Source organism: Macaca nemestrina, chromosome 10 (assembly GCF_043159975.1).
Source record: "Macaca nemestrina isolate mMacNem1 chromosome 10, mMacNem.hap1, whole genome shotgun sequence".
Classification (NCBI taxonomy): Eukaryota; Metazoa; Chordata; class Mammalia; order Primates; family Cercopithecidae; genus Macaca; species Macaca nemestrina.
In genome coordinates, this window is record NC_092134.1 from 136,301,736 (window position 1) to 136,322,016 (window position 20,281).

The following is a 20,281-nucleotide window of genomic DNA, read 5'->3' on the forward strand; positions in this document are numbered from 1 at the left end:
TGCACTCCTGAGGCATGTTGTTCACAGTTCTGCTCTTCTGAGCTTCCAGTCTTTACATTCAATTTCTTACCTCACATCTCCAGTTGTATGTCTCAGAGGCATCTGATGCACAACAGTTCATCTTCCGACCACAGGTCATGGTCGCAGGGACGCAGGGGAGGGAGCAAGTCTGGGGAGCATCCTTCTCATGGCTGAGGGACCGAGAGACCCAGCGTGGAGCTGACACAGCAGCTTGAGCCTCCTCCTATTTTTATTTATTTATTTATTGAGATGGAGTCTTGTTGCTCAGGCTGGAGTGCAGTAGCGCAATCTCATCTCATTGCAAGCTCTGCCTCCCGGGTTCATGCCATTCTCCTGCCTCAGCCTCCCGAGCAGCTGGGACTACAGGTGCGTGCCACCACACACGGCTAATTTTTTTTTTTTTTTGTATTTTTTTTTTTTGTAGTTTTAGTAGAGACGGGGTTTCACCGGGTTAGCCAGGATGGTCTCGATCTCCTGACCTTGTGATCCGCCCGCCTCGGCCTCACAAAGTGCTGGGATTACAGGCGTGAGCCACCACACCCGGCTCTCCTATTTTTTTTTTTTTTTTAAACATCCTGTTCTACAGCTTCCTTGGCTCTTTGTGCCTGTATGCCGAAGAGCTGGGCATTTGCATGGGCCATACAGAGACTAACAAGGCCTTGAAGTTTTCCCCCTAGTCAGTGATGACTCTGGCTTTCTCCTTCTTGTAGACATTGCCGATGGGCATTTCTGGTCCTGTCAGCTGAGTATCCAGTTTGAGTTCTGCAGCAGAATTGTCTCCCTTCTTGGGGGCCAAGGGCTTCCTGGGGAAGATGATGAGCGAGGAGCAGTACTCCTTCAGCTTCTGCACATTGGCCTGCAGGGCCTCGGTGGACTTGTTCCTCCTTCTTGTGTCTCAGAGATGCCAATGGTCTGGGCCACCTTCTTGTGAATGCCAGCCACCCTTTACTCCTCCAAGCTGAGGCCCCTGCCAGCTGGTGCTTTGTAGTGATGCCTCAGCGTGGGGCACCTTACCACGGGTGAATGGGCCCATATGAGTGGGCCATGCAGCCTGCTTTTGCTGGCCGCCTTGCTTCTGCAGATTTGCCCCGTGGGTTAGCTGCGCCACTGCCAGTCCTTGTGAAAGTTGGGCTTCAGGATCATGCCATTCTGGCTGGGTGCCCTGCTTGCCTATGGCCCACGGGTAGCAAAAGAGAGGAGGGGAGCAAGTGAGGGACCACCCACAGCCATGTGCACTCACGTGGCCACTGCCACCGCCCTAGTCCTCCAGCCTGGTCGCACCCACAGAGCCTGGTCTGGCCAGAGGCCTTCTTCGATGATGAAGATGCCCCAGCTTGGGCCGATGTCCCTCCATGGCTCCGTTGGTGACAGTGCTAGGCCTATGGAGGTGGACAGAGCCTGATAGCCCCAGACAGTGCTGGAACTCTGAATGATTTAATTTCTGAATAAAATGTTCCTATGGAAAGAAATCAGAAAATTGCATGTGATTAAATCTATATGTTGTAATCCCTTATTACCCAGCAATTCTGCACCTATGTTTGCACCCAAGAAAAATGCATGCCTAGGTCCACCAAAGAACTGTGAAAAAAGTTCTCTGAAAAGGAATTTTGTTATATTAGTTTATTTGTTTTAAAAGACAGGGTCTTACTCTGTTACCCAGTCTGGAGTACAGTGGCACATTTGCAGCCTCTGCAGCCTTGAACTTCTGGGCTCAAGCAATCCTCCCACCTCGGCATTCTGAGTAGCTAGGACTACAGGTGTGCACCATCACACCCAACTAATTAAAATTTTTTTTATTGGCCGGGCCAGGTGGCTCACTCCTGTAATCCCAGTACTTTGGGAGGCCAAGGCAGGCGAATCACCTGAGGTCAGGAGTTCGAGACCAGTCTGACCAACATGGAGAAACCCTGTCTGTACTAAAAATACAAAATTAGCTGGGCATGGTGGTGTATGCCTGTAATCCCAGCTACTCGGGAGGCTGAGGCAGGAGAATCGCTTGAACCAGGGAGGCAGAGGTTGCAGCAAGCCGAGATCGCGCCATTGCACTCCAGCCTGGGCAACAGAAAAAAAAAAAATTATTTGCTAAGGAGGTCTCAATATACTACCTAGGCTAGTCTCCAACTCCTGGCCTCAAGTGATCCTCCCATCTCAGCCTCCCAAAGTACTGGGATCACATGCTGTAAAGGAATTTGGAGGAAAGAGATTTTATTCCAGTGAACAGTGTGCAAACCAGCAGCGTTCCCCAATTTGCATTTTTTTTTTTTTTCCAAAAAATACAGCTCTTCTTTGTTTTTCTTCTGCAGGCCTCAGGGTCTTTTGTTAACAGACTTGTACAGTAATGCACATGGCAACTTTATAATAGTGGAAAACTGGAAACAACTTAAATATCCATTAACAGGCCCAGTGCAGTGGCTCACACCTGTAATCCCAGGACTTTGGGAGGCTGAAGTGGGCGGATCACTTGAGGTCAGGAGTTCGAGACCAGCCTGGCCAACATGGTGAAAACGCCATCTCTAATAAAAATACAAAAATCCAGGCGTGGTAGTACACGCCTGAAGTCCCAGCTACTTAGGAGGTTGAAGCACGAGAATCGCTTGAACCTGGGAGGTGGAGGTTACAGTGAGCCAAGATCGCCCTACTGCATTCCAGTCTGGGCGACAGAGCAAGACTGTCAAAAAAAAAAAAAAAATCCATCAACAGTAGAATAGATAAATTGTGGTATATTTAGATGACAGAATACTATATGACAATGAAAATTATGAGCTATTTCATGCAAGACCATGGATGACTTACAGATACAATGTTGGAAAGACACAAAAGAGTACATACTATATGTTTTCTTTTTCTTTCTTTTTTCCTTTCTTTTAGAGACAAGGTCTCCCTCTGTAACCCAGGCTGGAGTGCAGTGGAACTCCTGAGCTCAAGCAGTCTTCACATCTCAGCCTTCCAAATAGCTGTGCCTAGAGGCAAGTGCCACTGCATTTGACATTCTGATTTCATTTATATGAAATTGAAGAACAGGCCGGGCGCGGTGGCTCAAGCCTGTAATCCCAGCACTTTGGGAGGCCGAGACGGGCGGATCACGATGTCAGGAGATCGAGACCATCCTGGCTAACACGGTGAAACCCCGTCTCTATTAAGAAATACAAAAAAAACTAGCCGGGCGAGGTGGCGGGCGCCTGTAGTCCCAGCTACTCGGGAGGCTGAGGCCGGAGAATGGCGTGAACCCGGGAGGCGGAGCTTGCAGTGAGCTGAGATCCGGCCACTGCACTCCAGCCTGGGTGACAGAGCGAGACTCCGTCTCAAAAAAAAAAAAAAAAAAAAAAAGGAAATTGAAGAACAGACAATGCTAATCTATACTGATGGGGGTCTAATAGGAGCTACCCTTGGGGATGTATCATCAGGGAAAGAGCAAGACAGATGCTGAATTCTTTTTTCGTGTTTTTGTTTTTGTTTTTTTTAAGACAGCATCCAGCTCTGTCACTCAGCCTGGAGTGCAGTGACATGGTCAGGACTCACTGCAGCCTCAAGCAGTTCTCCGACCTCAGCCCCCCAAAGTAACTGGGACGAGAGGCATGCACCACCACACCCAGCTAACTTTTTTGAATTTTTAGTAGAGACGAGGTCTCCCTATGTTGCCTAGGCTCATCTCGGAACTCCTGAGCTGAAGTGATCCTCTGCCTTAGCCTCCCAAAGTACTGGGATTACAGGTGTGAGCCACCGCTCCCAACCAGCTGGATTCTTTATCTTGATCTCTTTGGTGGTTGTCACCCAAGTGTATATGAATGGAAAAGTTCACTGGGCAATTTAAGATTAGTGTACTTTATATATGTTACATCTCAATAAAAAAGTAAAAACGGCAGTTGAGGGGGGCACTTTTTTTTTTTTTTTTTGAGATGGAGTCTCGCTCTGTCACCCAGGCTGGAGTGCAGTGGCCTGATCTCTGCTCACTGCAAGCTCCGCCCCCCAGGTTCATGCAATTCTCCTGCCTCAGCCTCCCGAGTAGCTGGGACTACAGGCGTCCGCCACCTCGCCCGGCTAGTTTTTTGTATTTTTTTTAAGTAGAGACGGGGTTTCACCGTGTTAGCCAGGATGGTCTCGATCTCCTGACCTCGTGATCCGCCCGTCTCGGCCTCCCAAAGTGCTGGGATTACAGGCTTGAGCCACCGCGCCCGGCCACATTATTTTTTTAAAGGACTGATCGCAGTGGCTCACGCCTGTAATCCCGCTACTTTGCGAGGCCAGGGTGGGTGGATTGCTTGAGCCCAGGAGTTCGAGACCAACCTGGGCAACATGGTGAAACCCTGTCTTTACAAAAACATTCAAAAAAATTATCCAGCTCACTGCAAGCTCCGCCTCCCGGGTTTACGCCATTCTCCTGCCTCAGCCTCCCGAGTAGCTGGGACTACAGGCGCCTGCCACCTTGCCCGGCTAGTTTTTTTTTTTTTTTTTTGTATTTTTTAGTAGAGACGGGGTTTCACCGTGCCACTGCACTCCAGCCTGGGCGACAGAGCCAGACTCCTTCTCAAAAAAAAAAAAAAAAAAATTATCCAGGCATGGTGGCGGGCGCCTGTTGTCCCAGCTACTCCAGAGGCTGAGACGGGAGAATTGCTTGAACCCAGAAGGCAGAGGTTGCAGTGAGCCGAGATCGTGCCACTGCACTCCAGCCTGAGCAACAGAGCCAGACCTTGTCTCAAAAATATATGTAAAATTTTAAAAAGTAAAAACAGCCAGGCATAGTGGCTCATGCCTGTAATCCCAGCCCTTTGGGAGGACGAGGCAGGAGAATTGCTTGAGTACAGGAGTACCTGGGCAACATAGAGAGACCCCCACCCCGTCTCTACAAAAAATTAAATATTAGCCAAGCCTGGTGGCACGTGCCTGTAGTCCTAGCTACTTGGGAGGCTAGGGTGGGAGGATCATCTGAGCCTGGGGTGAGGTTGCAGTAAGTCATGATCGTGCCACTGCACTCCAGCCTGGAGTACAGTGAGACCCTGTCTTGACAGAAGAATAAAATAAGTAAAAAGACATTGTGGCACATGCCTGTAGTCTTAGCTACTTGGGAGGCTGAGGTGGAGTGATTACTTGAACCCAGGAATTTGAGTTTAGCCTGGGCAAAATAGCAAGACCTCATCTATAATTTTTTTTTTTTTTTTTTTTTGAGAGGGAGTCTCGCTCTGTCACCCAGGCTGGAGTGCAGTGGCACAATCTTGACTCACTGCAAGCTCCGCCTCCCGGGCTCCCACCATTCTCCTGCCTCAGCCTCCCGAGTAGCTGGGACTACAGGCGCCCGTCACCAGACCTGGCTGATTTTTTGTATTTTTAGTAGAGACGGGGTTTCACCATGTTAGCCAGGATTGTCTCGATCGCCTGACCTCATGATCTGCCCACCTGGGCCTCCCAAAGTGCTGGGATTACAGGCGTGAGCCACCATGCCCGGCCAATTTTTATTTTTTAATTTTTAAGTAAAAATTTTAAATCATTTGTAGCAATATGAAAGTTTTTACCTTTTAGCAACAAATGTTTGACTAGCTCAAGATTCAGTGGCATCAACTGATAAATTGTTTTAAACAACCTTTTTTTTTTTTTTGAGACAAAGTCTTGCTCTGTCGCCCAGGCTGGAGTGCAGTGGCGCAATCTCGGCTCACTGCAACCTCCGCCTCCTGGATTCAAGCGGTTCTCCTGCCTCAGCTTCCTGAGAAGCTGGGACTACAGGCACGCGCCACTAGGCCTGGCTAATTTATTTGTTTTTTTTTTTAGTAGAGATGGGGTTTCACCATGTTGGCCAGGCTGGCCTCGAACTCCTTATCTCAGATGATCTGCCTGCCTCAGCCTCCCAAACTGCTGGTATTCCAGGCGTGAGCCACTGTGCCCGGCCAACAATTATGTTTTAAACAACCAGCGGCAGCAGCAGCACAGGAGTGATTAAATTCTCAAGCTGAGCTAGAGCTAGTCATGGAGCAGGCACCGCTCTCTGTCCCCAGGCCTTGGTTATCACACAGGTACTTCACTAATATTCATCATAGGCTGCCATCCACAGTCATGAAGTCATTTATTTTTTGAGACAGGGTCTCGCTCTGTCACCCAGGCTGGAGTGCAGTGGCATGATCTTGGCTCACCGTAACCTCCACTTCCTGGACTCAAGGGATTCTCGTGCCTCAGCCTCTTGACTAGCTGAGATGGCAGGCGCCAGCCACCAAAGCCTGGCTAAGGTTTTGTATTTTCTGTATAGGCGGGGTTTTATCATGCTGCCCAGGCTGGTCTTCAACCTCTGATCTCAAATCAGTCGGCCCACCTTGGCCTCCCAAAGTGCTGGGATTACAGGTGTGAGCCACTGTGCCTGGTCTTACAGTCATGATGTTATTACTGATGTCACATACTGGCAAGTATATCCAGGTGGATGACAAGTTTCAGGTTCATATCTTTATTTTAGTATGCTTTCTTCTTCTTTTTATTATTATTTTATTTTCATAGGTTATTGGGGAACAGGTGGTGTTTGGTTACATGAGTCAGTTATTTAGTGGTGATTTGTGAGATTTGGGTGCACCCATCACCCAAGCAGTATACACTGAACCCTATTTATAGTCTTTTATACCTCCACCTCTTCCCACCCTTTCCCCCGAGTCCCCAAAGTCTATTGTGTCATTCTTATGCCTCTGTATTCTCATGGCTTAGCTCCCACTTATGAGAACATATGATATTTGGTTTTCCATTCCTGAGTTACTTCTTAGTATGCTTCCTTCTTCCTCTTCAAAACATTATAAAATATTATTGTGTACATCATTATATATATATACTGCCACATAGTGATTTTTACACAAATATATGCTGTACCTAATAGATGCAGTAACTAAGGGATTTTCTTTTTCTTTCTTTCTTTCTTTTTTTTTTTTTTTTTGAGATGGAGTTTCGCTCTTGTTTGTCCAGGCTGGAGTGCACTGGTGCAATCTCAGCTCCACTGCAACCTCCACCTCCCAGGTTCAAGCGATTCTCCTCCTCAGCCTCCTGAGTAGCTGGGATTACAGGCATGTGCCACCACACCCAGCTAATTTTTGTATTTTTAGTAGAGACGGGGTTTCTCAGTCTGGTCTCAAACTCCCGACCTCAGGTGATCCGCCTGCCTCGGCCTTTCTTTTTTCTTTTTTTCCCTAGTTCTCGTGGTCCTCAATTATTTTATTTTATTTTATTTTATTTTATTTTATTTTATTTTATTTTACTTTTTTGAGGCAGAGTCTTGCTCTGTCGCCAGGCTGGAGTGTAGTGGCGGGATCTCGGCTCACTGCAACCTCCTACTTGTGGGTTCTCCTGCCTCAGTCTCCTGAGTAGCTGGGATTACAGGCACACGCCACCATGCCCAGCTAATTTTTGTATTTTTAGTAGAGGTGGGGTTTCACCATGTTGGCCAGGATGGTCTCGATCTCCTGACCTCGTGATCTGCCCGCCTTAGCCTCCCAAAGTGCTGAGATTATAGGTGTGAGCCACCACGCCCGGCCTATTTTATTTTATTTTTGTTTTGTTTTTTGAGATGGAGTATCAATATCACTCTGTCGCCCAGGTTGGAGTGCAGTGGTGCCATTTTGGCTCACTACAACCTCTGTCTCCTGGGTTCAAACAGTTCTGCTGAGGGATTACAGGTGCAAGCCATCATGCCTGGCTAATTTTTTTCGTATATTTAGTAGAGACAAGATTTCACCATGTTGGCCAGGCTGGTCTTGAACTACTGACTTTGGCCTCCCAAAGTGCTGGGATTACAGGCATGAGCCACCGCGTCCAGCCTATTTTATCATTATTATTATTATTATTATTATTATTTGGTAGAGATGGGGTCTCACTGTGTTGTCCAGGCTGGTCTCAAACTCCTGGGCTCAAGCTCCTGCTTCAGCCTCTGAAAGTGGTGGGATTACAGGAATGAGCCACTGTACTCAGCCTACTAAGGTATTTTCAAGGGTAACTTTAACTATGTGATATAATTGTAATTTACTTCTCCTCATTTTCTATTCCTTTAAAATGTAAAGCTTGTGACAGTCCAGCCCCTTCAGCCTGGAGTCCCACCTCCCAGTCCCTACATGTGCTGTCTCTCACCAAGGTTGCCAGTGACCTCTGACCAAAACAATCTTGTAAGTAATCAAAACTGAATTTTCTACCTTATTCTGTTCTCCTTGACCCTTCTTTTACTCTGCACTCTCTTTCTTTGTCCCCTCGCCCATATTTCACTCACTCATTCTCATAGTTCAACTCCTGACTAAAGGCTGACACACCTCCCAAATCCCTGTCTCCAGCCCAGGCCTCTCATTCTGCCTCCAGACCTGCCATTTTTTTGTGTGTTCTGGATGGTTTCATTTGCGTGTGGCTCAGACATCTCAAAAACATATCCTAAACTGAACTCACCATCTCCCTCTCTCACCCTCCTGCCCCTGCCCTCAATTACTCCTCTTTCTGTCATCTTCATCTGGATTGGTGGCAACACCTTCCAATCAATTTTTCCAGGCTAGAAACTTCCCTTTCTTTCTCTCTCTCTTTTTTTTTTTGAGGTGGAGTCTCGCTCTGTTGCCCCAGTTGAAGTGCAGTAGTGCCATCTCGGCTCACTGCAGCCTCCACCTCCCTGGTTCAAGCAATTCTCCTGCTTCACCCTCCAAAGTAGCTGGGATTACAGGTGCCCACCACCACACACAGCTAATTTTTGTATTTTTAGTAGAGACAAGGTTTCACCATGTTGGCCAGGCTGGTCTTGAGCTCCCAACCTCAGATGATCTGCCTGCCCCGGCCTCCCAAAGTGCTGGGATTACAGGTGTGAGCCACTATGTCCAGTCTCAACTTCACATCTAATCAGTCACCAAATCTTGCCATTTTATCAGTGTTTCTTGAATTATTTTCATCCTTATTTCTACTGTCCTATTTCAGGCTCTTGACACTTGTCACCTGGTCTGCTGGAAATGGTGTCTTTGCTTCCAGTCCTATTTTTTTCTTTTTTTTTTTTAATTTTTTAGATAGAGTTTCACTCTTGTTGCCCAGGCTGGAGTGCAATGGCACGATCTCAGCTCACTGCAACCTGCGCCTCCCAGGTTCAAGCAATTCTCCTGCCTCAGCCTCCTGAGTAGCTGGGATTACAGGCATGTTCCACCACGTCTGGCTAATTTTGTATTTTTAGTAGAGATCGGGTTTCTCCATGTTGGCCAGGCTGGTCTTGAACTCCCAACCTCAGGTGATTCGCCCGTCTTGGCCTCCCAAAATGCTGGGATTACAGGCGTGAGCCACCTTGCCCGGCCAGCTTCCAGTCCTGTTTCCTTTGAAGCCTCCTCTACATTGCTGCCAGGGTGGTTTTTCTAAAATGCAGATCTGGCCAGGCACAGTGGCTCACGCCTGTAATCCCAGTACTTTGGGACGCTGAGGCAGGAGGATCACTTGACCCAGGAGTTCGAGACCAGCCTGGGCAACACAATGAGACTCTGTCTCTATTTTAAAAATTAAAAAATAATAATTTATAATTTTTTTTTTTTTTTTTTTTTTTTTTTGAGACGGAGTCTCGCTCTGTCCCCCAGGCTGGAGTGCAGTGGCCGGATCTCAGCTCACTGCAAGCTCCACCTCCCGGGTTCACGCCATTCTCCTGCCTCAGCCTCCCGAGTAGCTGGGACTACAGGCGCCCGCCACCGCTCCCGGCTAATTTTTGTATTTTTTTAGTAGAGACGGGGTTTCACGTGTTAGCCAGGATGGTCTCGATATCCTGACCTCGTGATCCACCCACCTCGGCCTCCCAAAGTGCTGGGATTACAGGCTTGAGCCACCGCGCCCGGCCTTTTTTTTTTTTTTCAGACGGAGTCTTGCTCTGTTGCCCAGGCTGGAGTGCAGTGGCGCGATCTCGGTTCACTGCAAGCTCCGCCCCCCGGGTTCACGCCATTCTCCTGCCTCAGCCTACCGTGTAGCTGAGACTACAGGCGCCCGCCACCATGCCCGGCTAATTTTTTGTATTTTTAGTAGAGATGGGGTTTCACCATGTTAGCCAGGATGGTCTTGATCTCCTGACCTCGTGATCCACCCACCTCGGCCTCCCAAAGTGCTGGGATTACAGGCTTGAGCCACCGCGCCCGGCCTTTTTTTTTTTTTTCAGACGGAGTCTTGCTCTGTTGCCCAGGCTGGAGTGCAGTGGCGCGATCTCGGTTCACTGCAAGCTCCGCCCCCCGGGTTCACGCCATTCTCCTGCCTCAGCCTACCGTGTAGCTGGGACTACAGGCGCCCGCCACCATGCCCGGCTAATTTTTTGTATTTTTAGTAGAGATGGGGTTTCACCATGTTAGCCAGGATGGTCTCGATCTCCTGACCTCGTGATCCACCCACCTCGGCCTCCCAAAGTGCTGGGATTACAGGCTTGAGCCACCGCGCCCGGCCTTTTTTTTTTTTTTCAGACGGAGTCTTACTCTGTTGCCCAGGCTGGAGTGCAGTGGCGCGATCTCGGTTCACTGCAAGCTCCGCCCCCCGGGTTCACGCCATTCTCCTGCCTCAGCCTACCGTGTAGCTGGGACTACAGGCGCCCGCCACCATGCCCGGCTAATTTTTTGTATTTTTAGTAGAGATGGGGTTTCACCATGTTAGCCAGGATGGTCTCGATCTCCTGACCTCGTGATCCACCCACCTCGGCCTCCCAAAGTGCTGGGATTACAGGCTTGAGCCACCGCGCCCGGCCAATAATTTATAAATTTAAAAAATAAAAATAAATTAGCTCGGCATGGTATTTATGCACCTGTCGTCCCAGCTACGCAGGAGGCTGAAGTGGGAGGATCACCGGCGCTCAGGAGGTTGTGGCTGCCATGAGTTGTGATCATGCTACTCCACTCCAGCCTGGGTGACAAAGTGAGACCCTGGCTCAAAATATATAAATAAATCAAATGCCTATCTGACCACGTTCCTCTCCTGCTTCTATCCTACGGTGGCTCCCCATCACTGGCCTGTCCTATGAGAAAACATTTACATTCCTTAATTCAGCCTAGAAGGCCTCTGTGACTTGCTGTCTACTTCTCTGGCCCTTCTCTTGCTTCCTTCCTGGCTGTAGAAACCTTGAAGATACCGTACTTCCCCAAACCCACCTGCTGATTCTTGCTTTTTTCATGCGGACTCCTCTGTCTGGAATGTCTTCTACATGCTGCAACCCTAACCCAACCTCCATACTGCAGAGAAGTGGCTGGTCTCAGGCCAATGCCTAGTCATCCTTTTAGATTCAGCCCAGGCCAGGCGCGGTGGCTCACGCCTGTAATCCCAGCACTTTGGGAGGCCGAGGCGGGCAGATCACGAGGTCAGGAGTTCGAGACCAGCCTGGCCAACATAGTGAAACCCCATCTCTACTAAAAATACAAAAATTAGCCGGGCATGGTGGCATACACCTGTAGTCCCAGCTACTTGGGAGGCTGAGGCAGGAGAATCACTTGAACCCAGGAGGCGGAGGTGAGCCGAGATCATGCCACTGAACTCCAGCCTGGGCATCAGAGCAAGACTCCATCTCAAAAAAAAAAAAAAAAAAAGATTCAGCCCTGTGTGAAGGTGTGAACCCCTTCTAGGACATGAAAAGATTCAGCCCAGGTGTGATCCTCTTCTAGAACATGTTGCTTTCCTAACTGCTTGAACCCCAGATAGAAGTCCTATTCTTTTTACTTCTATAGTACTTTCTTTATATCTCCATAATTTTATTTACTATTAATACATGATACATTGTTTTATAAAAGTCTTTGTAACCTCCTTAAGGATTCACTGCTTAATCTCCAGTGCTTAGCACAAATCATTAAATGCGAACCAGAAACTGTTCCAAATGTGTTACATCTATAACCTCATTGGATCCTCACTACCAACCCCATGTAATAGATACTAATGTGATCTCTGTCTTACAGAGGAAGAAACAGGCACAGGGAGGTTCAGTAATTTGTCCAAGATCATACACACAGTGGCCTTCAGGTATTCATGAATGGGGAGTCTGGTTCCACAGTTACCATGTTTGCCATTATATTATATTGCCTCCTTATTAGTGTCCACACTCTGTAAGCATATTGACATCTACGCTTGTTGAGTGCATACCATGTACCCAGCTCTGTGCTACATGTTTTACCTGAATTATTTCAACTGCATAACAACCCTGTGAGGTAACTACCATCATTGCTCCCATTTTACATAACAGAAAACTATAGAAATCTGGGGCTGGGCATAGTGGCTCATGCCTGAAATCCCAGCACTTTGGGAGACCCTGTCTCTAAAAAAATTTTTTTTTGGCTGGAAGTGGTGGCTCACCCCTGTAATCTCAGCACTTTGGGAGGCCGAGGCAGGCAGATCACAAAGTCAGGAGTTCGAGACCAGCCTGGCCAACATGGCAAAACCCTGTCTCTACTAAAAATACAAAAAATAGCCAGGCATAGTGGTGGGTGCCTGTAATCCCAGATACTCAGGAGGCTGAGGCAGGAGAATCGCTTGAACTTGGGAGATGGAGGTTGCAGTGAGCCGAGATCGTGCCACTGCCCTCCAGCCTGGGCAATAAGAGCAAGACTCCATCTCAAAAAAATAAAAATAAAATTTTTTTTTTTTTTTTTTTTTTTTTTTTTTTTGAGACGGAGTCTTGCTCTGTCACCCAGGCTGGAGTGCAGTGGCCGGATCTCAGCTCACTGCAAGCTCCGCCTCCCGGGTTTACGCCATTCTCCTGCCTCAGCCTCCCGAGTAGCTGGGACTACAGGCGCCCGCCACCTCGCCCGGCTAGTATTTTTTTGTATTTTTTAGTAGAGACGGGGTTTCACCGTGTTAGCCGGGATGGTCTCTCGATCTCCTGACCTCGTGATCCGCCCGTCTCGGCCTCCCAAAGTGCTGGGATTACAGGCTTGAGCCACCGCGCCCGGCCATAAAAATAATTTTTTTTTTTTTTTTTTTTTTTTTTTTTTTTTGAGACGGAGTCTTGCTCTGTCACCCAGGCTGGAGTGCAGTGGCCGGATCTCAGCTCACTGCAGCCTCCGCCTCCCGGGTTCACGCCATTCTCCTGCCTCAGCCTCCCGAGTAGTTGGGACTACAGGCGCCCGCCACCTCGCCCGGCTAGTTTTTTGTATTTTTTAGTAGAGACGGGGTTTCACCGTGTTAGCCAGGATGGTCTCGATCTCCTGACCTTGTGATCCGCCCGTCTCGGCCTCCCAAAGTGCTGGGATTACAGGCTTGAGCCACCGCGTCCGGCCAAAAATAATTTTTAAAAAATTAGCTGGGCATGGGAGCACATGCTTGTAGTCCCAACTACTTGGGAGGCTGGGGTAGGAGGATCACTTGAGCCCAGGAGGTCAAGGCTGCAGTGGGCTGTGATGGCGCCACTGCACTCCAGCCTGGGTGACAGCAAGACCCTGTCTCAAAAAAAAAAAAAAAAAAGAAAAGAAATCTGGCAACTTCCCCGAGATCACACAGTTAACTAGTGGCATAGCTTCACTCAAACTCCAAGTCTCAGCCAGGACACTCTACCAAATGAGATCAACGGCTCAGTAATGGATTGGCATCCAGTATGAAGACTGGACCAGCAGGGAAAACTATGATGCGTACAGCCCAGAGCCTGAAGCAGATTTCACAGCCTCAGAGGTGGCACAGGCTGACTCAAAACCCGGGGCAGAAAGGGACCAACCCAGAAACAGTGACCCAGAATCACAGGGAAATAGAAATGGGAGTCAGCACAATGAAGCCCCTCCTTCACCCCATGCTCCTTATCCTCAAGGTTGCAGGAGTTAGTTGCTCAGGCGGTTCAAAGGTCTTGACGGTGAACACCATCCCCAGGGATTCCCAAGGCGGTGATGCCATCAAAGCGTTAATTCTGAGCTGGGCCTGACCGGGTGCGGACTCTGCCGCAGGGAGAGAAGGGTTAATCGCCCCGGGCCTTCGCCGTGGGGGCGGGGCTTCGGGGAGGGTCACAGCCCGGTGCGGAGACCCGAGGTTAACCGCCCGGGGTGGGCTCCAGGGGGCGGGGCATGCTCCCCGCGGCTGCGGCGGGTAGACAGGTAACTGCCCCCGAAGGGGCGAGGCCATACAGGGGCGCGGCCTCGGGCTGCACAACCCGGGGCGGCGATGAGAGGGTTAACGCCCCGGAGGGCCCTAGCGGGGCGGGGCCGCGGAGTGAGCACCGCCCGAGGGAGGTGCTGGGGGCGGAAGCGGCACGCGGTGTGCGCCCTGCGCCCCTCGGCTTCTTTCCGCCCGGCTCTTGCAGAGGCCCGGCGACTTCCTGGGCTGGGAAGCCAACCGAGGTTCGGGGGCAGTGGCTAGGGCTCGGGGCGAGTAAGGCGGATGGTCCCTGCTGAGGCCCAAAGGGGGCGAACTCGCGAGAGTCTCGGGCGACCTGGGTCAGATGGGGCGAGGGCAGATGAGGGGTCCGGGAGCTTTCGGGCAGCGAGGGGGGAGGAGCGGGCCAGTTGGCAAACTTGGGTGAAAGGATGGGGTGCCTGGGTGACGACCCCCCGCCAGGATTCTGCTCCTCCACCCCTTTTCTCCCAACTCGCTTCCAGGCCAATCTCAAACTGGAGCTCAACTTTTAGAAGAGAAACGCCCCAGCAAGCCTCTTTCGGGGAGCCTTATAGCTCCTCACCTCCATGGGCGAGACAGCCCTGGCGGGGGACAGCAGCAGCACCCCCACCCCACAGGCCCTGTACCCTGACGTCTCCTGTCCCGAGGGCTTGGAAGAGCTGCTGTCTGCACACCCTCCTGAACGGGGGGCCCAACGACGCCACGGTTGGAACCCCATAGACTGTTCAGAGAACATCGAGGTCAAGGAAGGAGGGTTGTACTTTGAGCGGAGGCCCATGTCCCAGAGCACTGATGGTGTCCGGGGTAAGAGGGGCTATTCAAGAGGCCTGCACGCCTGGGAGATCAGCTGGACCCTAGAGCAGAGGGGCCCGTATGCCGTGGTGGGCGTGGCCACGGCCCGCGCCCCGCTGCCGACTAAGCACTACGCGGCGCTGCTGGGCAGCAACAGCGAGTCGTGGGGCTGGGACATCGGGCGGGGGAAGCTGTACCATCAGACCAAGGGGCCCGGAGCGCCCCAGTATCCAGCGGGAACTTAGGGTGAGCAGCCGGAGGTGCCAGAGAGGCTGCTGTTGGTTCTGGACATGGAGGAGGGAACTCTGGGCTACGCTATTGGGAGCACCTACCTGGGGACAGCCTTCCGCGGACTGATGGGCAGGACCCTCTATCCGGCAGTAAGCGCTGTCTGGGGCCAGTGCCAGGTCCGCATCCGCTACCTGGGCGAAAGGAGAGGTGAGGCCTGGGGCAGATGTGGGGAGAACTTTCTGTCCCTGGTGGCAGCGGTTTGGGATGGAAACTCTTCTGACAAGAGCAGAGGGGATGCACCTTCATCCAGCCTGCCTCTCGCCTCTGTTCAGTGCTGGGAAAGGCTAGGGGTCTTTACGGCTGGTATTTAATCCAACAGCAATAGAGGTGAAACAGGCTTGAGAAAGCAACTTTCTCAAGTTTTCTTGGCCAGTAAATGGTGAACCTTCAGAATGGAGGGAGGCACTCCAGGGATGAGAGAATTCAGGAGATATCAACCCCGGAGCAAGAGGCGCAAAGGGTTAGGTACTGGGTTTGATGTACAGGTCCAAAAGGAGGAGGACAGGCAGAGCCAGGTACCCGGGGTGTGTACCGGATTCTCCGGGCTCTGACCTGTCTCTGTGCCACATACCCACTTCCTTCCTCAGCATGGAGACACTGGGGCCCTGGGCACCAGGGAGGAGAGCAGTGGAGGAGGCAGGGCCTTAGGGAGGGGCAGCAGGGGAGGAGCCTTCCTAGGAACTGACTGGGGCCAGGGCTTGGAGCTGCTCTCTGCAGTTGTGTGAGCTGTAGAGTCCTCACCTCAGCCCCAGCTCCCAAGCCTCTGGAGTCAAAGCCTGGGCCAGCTCCACCAAGGTCAGAGCCACCTTGGCCTGTCACTTAGAGGGCCTTAGCCAGCGCTTCACCCCAGCTCTGACTAGGGATGTGTGAAATCTTAAGTGGGAGGCAGAACTTCAGGGCATCTCAGATTCCCCTTTCAGCCAAGGTGGGCACACTCAAAGCAGGAAAGCAGAAAGGCATCTGGGCAGGACCCTGTAGTTTGAGGACGTCTGACTGGTGGCTGCACCCATACTCACATTCCCCTCCTTCTCTCTCCCAGCGGAGCCACACTGTCTTCTGCACCTGAGCCACCTGTGTGTGCGCCACACCCTGGGGGATACCTGGCTCGGCCAGGTATATGCCCTGCCCTTCCCCCTGCCATGAAGCGCTGCCTGCTCTACCAGTGAGCCCTGTGATACCACAGACTGTGCTGAGGCCTTGCCACCACCCCTCCCCTTGGGAAGGTGGGGAGGCACTGCTGGCCTAGACCAGCTATTGAAAGCTGGTGAGGCTGGGCCCCTACCCCAACCCAAGCTCTGAGGAAATCAACAGCCCCAGAGCCACTCAGAGGAAGAGAGGGAGCCGGCATTCAAGGCTATGACAGTTTGCTACGCAAAACGTTTTTTTCTAGTAAAAACAGTAAGAGGTACTATTATAGAAACCTGTTCTTGGGTTTTTTGTTTTTTTTTTTTTTTTGCACAAAGGATCATTTATATAGCTGCCTCAAAAAGGAAGATTATCTGGGCAAGTCCAGTGAAGGCAGACAGACCACAAGACCTAGTGCCAGGTGTTTATTCCCTCACATGTGGGTGGTTCACGTACACAGCACACAGGCATGGGCACCATGGGAGCGGGCAGCACTCCTGCCTTCGGAGGGGAGGATCTCGGCCTCACTGTGTAAGAAGGGAGAGGATGGCTTCTCTCCTGCCCTCACTAGGGCCTAGGGAACCCAGGAGCAAATCCCACCCCTTCCACCTCTCAGCCGAGGAGAAGCCACCTTGGTGACATTTAGTTCCAACCATTATAGAAAGTGGAGAAGGGATTGGGCTGGTCCCAACCATTACAGGCTGAAGATAGTAAAGGAAGGTACAATTTGGATGAGGCCACAGGAAGGAGCAGGCGACACCATCAGAAGCATGTGCGGGGGAGGGGCAGTGACTGGGCTTCTGGGCTGCTTAGTCCCTGGCTTGGCAGGAAGGGTAGGGAAGGTGGATGGGGCTCATTGTTTGGCATTGATGATGTCCACGAATTCGGGCTTGAGGGAAGCACCACCCACAAGGAAGCCATCCACGTCAGGCTGGCTGGCCAGCTCCTTGCAGGTTGCCCCAGTCACAGAGCCTGGGAAGGGAGCAGAACAAGGGCTTGGTCAAGAACGAGATGAGTATACCCCATCCCCACCTCCATGTCCGAGGGCTCAGTCTAGTCCTCAGCCCACTCCCCCTCAGCCGGGAACCAAAGCCACTCACCTCCATAAATGATACGGGTGCTCTGAGCCACTGCTTCAGAGACGTTGGACTTAAGCCATCCTCGGAGCTTCTCATGTACTTCCTGGGCCTAGAACAAGAAGCTGGACTAAGGAAGACCGTTTCTGTCTAAGAGGAAGAATCACTGGCACCAGTGGACACTTAGTGTGGTTTCTGGCTGAGTCAGAGTACCAGGGCTCCAATCCATGCCAGGCCCTGGACTGGATGCCCTTGGACAAGTCACTGTCTCTGGGCCCAAGGTCTCCGTCTCTTTGAAATAAGGGGTTGCCCAAGATGGTCTGTGTCTGTCCAAACCTACTGAGGCAGGCTGGGATGAGGGCAGGGCTCCTGGGCTCAGTTACCTGTTGGGGCGTTGCAGTCTTGCCAGTACCAATGGCCCACACAGGCTCATAGGCCAGGACAACCTTGCTCCAGTCTTTCACATTATCTGCAGGGCACAGATCACAGATGGAGGGAAGGGTGAACAAGAAAGAACTCTCCAGCAAGGGTCTCCAGGAGTATGAAGGACGGTGGCCTACTGCCCCCTGGTGGACACTGGGGGATTTCCAGGTGGCATCTACCTTGGGGGCTGGAGAAGTGATAGGCCCCAAGCAAGGATTCTCACTCCCCCTCCCCCTTTTCCTTTTCTGGATCAGCATGGGGACCAAGACAGGCTCCAGGGCCTGACCCTACCCTCTGAGTCTCTGTGGCCCTGGATAGGCTCAAAGGTCCCTTTTTCCAGAGATACCTGCGATGACCTTTGTCTGCTCGAAAACAACCTTCTCAGTGATGCCAGCTTCCCTTTCATCTAGCTTCTCCCCAATACAGGCGATTACTCCGAGTCCCTCAGCCAGAGCATGGGCCACTTTCTGCCCAATCAGCTGTTGAGAAACAGACTTGGTGAGACATCCTTCTTGGAAAAAGACATCCCTTCTCTTCTCTCTTGGCTACTAACCTCATCTGACTCCCCAAAGACATGTCTTCTCTCTGAGTGCCCCAGGACCACCCACGTGGCTCCGCAGTCTTTGATCATGCCAGGGCTAAAGGAAGAGATGAAGCCAAGGTTCAGCAGGGAGCCCATCCTGTGGCTTTCCCCTCAAAGCCACAGGGGAAGTGTGAGGGAAGGGTCCCACACACCCCTCTCCACCTCGATCTCACCTGATCTCCCCAGTAAAGGCCCCATTAGTCACTTTGTAGCAGTTCTGTGCAGCCACAGCAATCTTGGGATCTAGCTTCTGCCGGGCGAAGTCGATATAGGCAGTGGGGGGAGCACAAACCACTTCTGAGGGCAAGATGGTACCACAGGGGGATGAGACTAAAGAAAGCCTTCATTCTCCACAATTCCTAACCGGAGCCCTGGAGCCCCAAAGCCCTCACCCTTCTTCTTCTTGGTTCTGCTCTCCTCCCCTTTTCACCCCAGCAAGATGACCTCTGTCCACTTTCCAGCCGAGGCTGGGTCTGCACTCAACTCGAAGAGCCTTCCAGATACCCCTGAGAGGCCACGGCCCTCGCCTTGCCCTCTGCTCTTTTAACAGCTGTGGCTCCAATTTCCTCGAGCTATTCTGGGCATAGGCACCTCACAGACTCAGCATTCTGTAGGGGCCAACTCTGCTTCCTTTCTAAAATAGCCCATCCTCATCTCCCCTTTGCAAGGCAAGGATCTGTAGCAAAAGGAGAGAGGCCAACTCCTGGGGTTTGTATTGGGGCCTCTGGGGAATGAACGAGAAGGGGATGCCTCTTTGGATCAGGCCCGTGACTCTCCGATTTCGGTGGAGGGAGGAAGGAGGATGGAGGAGAGCATCCTTTGCCCGTGGGTGGTAGAGCTAACTGACTCAGAGGCCTTGCGCTTTGCCGTTTCCAGGTTGGGGAAGGCGGTAGGATGGCTCCTCACTCCCAAATCGCTCAGGCTATTTGGCACCGGCTCGGTCCCTTCAGTGGAAGGCGGGAGTCGCACAGGTTGCCCAAGGGACGGGGTCAGATCTGGAGGCTCAGGGACCCCGAGCAGCTTGGCGCGGGGACCCGGCCGCTAGCAAGGAAGGGGAGGAGTCTGGGGCTACGTGCTGCGGCGCACGGCGCGGGAGGCCAAGGGGCAGGTAGCGGGAAGCCCACGCGGCCCAGCCTCCTCCCCCACCCCGGGGTCTGCGGTCAGCCTCCCCTGGTCTCCTGCAGAGCCTCGGGTTCCGCTCCTAACCTGTCGCCTGGCGGACACAGCCCCAGTGCGCGCCCCGGGGCCACCTTCCTCCAGAAGACCCAAAACGTCCTTACCTGCCCCACGGTCGAAGGGGCATCATGTGCTCCGCCCTGCCCCCTCGACGCACCGACGGGGCTGCAGCTGCGAGGCCCCTGCCCGGACCCCAGCGGCCCTCGTCCCACAGCCCTGCATCATCAGGTCCGTGCGCACACCGGCCTCGAGGCCTCGGGAGAGGACGCTGCCACTCCCGCCCCGGCCCCGGCCCGGCCCCTCCTCGGCAAGGGCTTACCGGTGTCTGCCGGCACCTTGGCCGCGTTCAGAGTGCCGATGAGCTCCCCCAGATTCTGCTTCCGCCCGTTCATCTTCCAGTTCCCCCCAACGAAGAACTTCCTGGAAGGCGCCATGGCGATGGAGCCGAGACGCTGAAGGTCAGTGTCTGCGCGCAGCCGCGGCCACTGCCCGCTTATATAGAGCGCCGCGAAGTGGAACTCCGCCTCCTCGCCGTCCTCCGCCATGGCCCGCCCGGTCCCCCGGAGCCCTGCCCCCCGCCCGCCCTCCTGCAGCCGCCTCGGCCGCCGCCCCGTGTTGCACTGTTCCGACGTTCCCCCTTCTTGTGGCAACGTTCTAGGCGCGTCGGGGGCTCGGTCGCCTCCGCCTCGATTGCGGGGCTTTCGGGACAAGGCGAGACCTGTGAGCTCCGGCGCTCAGGGGAACCCCCGCTGACCCCACGGGGCCAGAAGTGGTTCAGCGGAGC

General features: G+C 52.3%; 2 protein-coding genes and 1 pseudogene across 2 annotated transcripts; 1 reads left to right on the forward strand and 2 right to left on the reverse strand.

The window, feature by feature from the left end:
* Positions 1-58: 58 nt before the first annotated feature.
* LOC105484250 (large ribosomal subunit protein eL13-like) lies at positions 59-13,815 on the reverse strand (annotated as a pseudogene).
* A 451-nt stretch (positions 13,816-14,266) lies between these two features.
* Positions 14,267-16,569, forward strand: LOC105484210 (splA/ryanodine receptor domain and SOCS box containing 2). Its single transcript, XM_011745650.3, is given in 3 exon segments — positions 14,267-15,261; positions 16,154-16,240; positions 16,243-16,569. Coding segments are annotated over 3 exon segments (789 nt in total). The 5' UTR covers positions 14,267-14,597; the 3' UTR covers positions 16,281-16,569.
* An 80-nt stretch (positions 16,570-16,649) lies between these two features.
* Positions 16,650-20,079, reverse strand: LOC105484209 (triosephosphate isomerase 1). Its single transcript, XM_011745647.3, has 7 exons — positions 19,817-20,079; positions 18,495-18,618; positions 18,292-18,376; positions 18,085-18,217; positions 17,699-17,784; positions 17,340-17,427; positions 16,650-17,211 (listed from the first exon to the last, which is right to left on the reverse strand). The coding sequence occupies exons 1-7, from the start codon at positions 20,040-20,042 to the stop codon at positions 17,093-17,095; spliced, it is 861 nt and encodes a 286-aa protein (XP_011743949.1). The 5' UTR covers positions 20,043-20,079; the 3' UTR covers positions 16,650-17,092.
* Between the last annotated feature and the right edge of the window lie 202 nt (positions 20,080-20,281).

Bases quoted from the DNA above. Each gene is read 5' to 3' on its own strand.
- LOC105484209 (XM_011745647.3), bottom strand. From the start codon at position 20,042: ATGGCGGAGGACGGCGAGGAGGCGGAGTTCCACTTCGCGGCGCTCTAT. The intron at 18,218-18,291 runs GTTAGTAGCCAA...GTTTCTCAACAG, and splicing joins TCTTTGGGGAGTCAGATGAG to CTGATTGGGCAGAAAGTGGC. The intron at 17,428-17,698 runs GTAACTGAGCCC...TTCTTGTTCTAG, and splicing joins AGACTGCAACGCCCCAACAG to GCCCAGGAAGTACATGAGAA.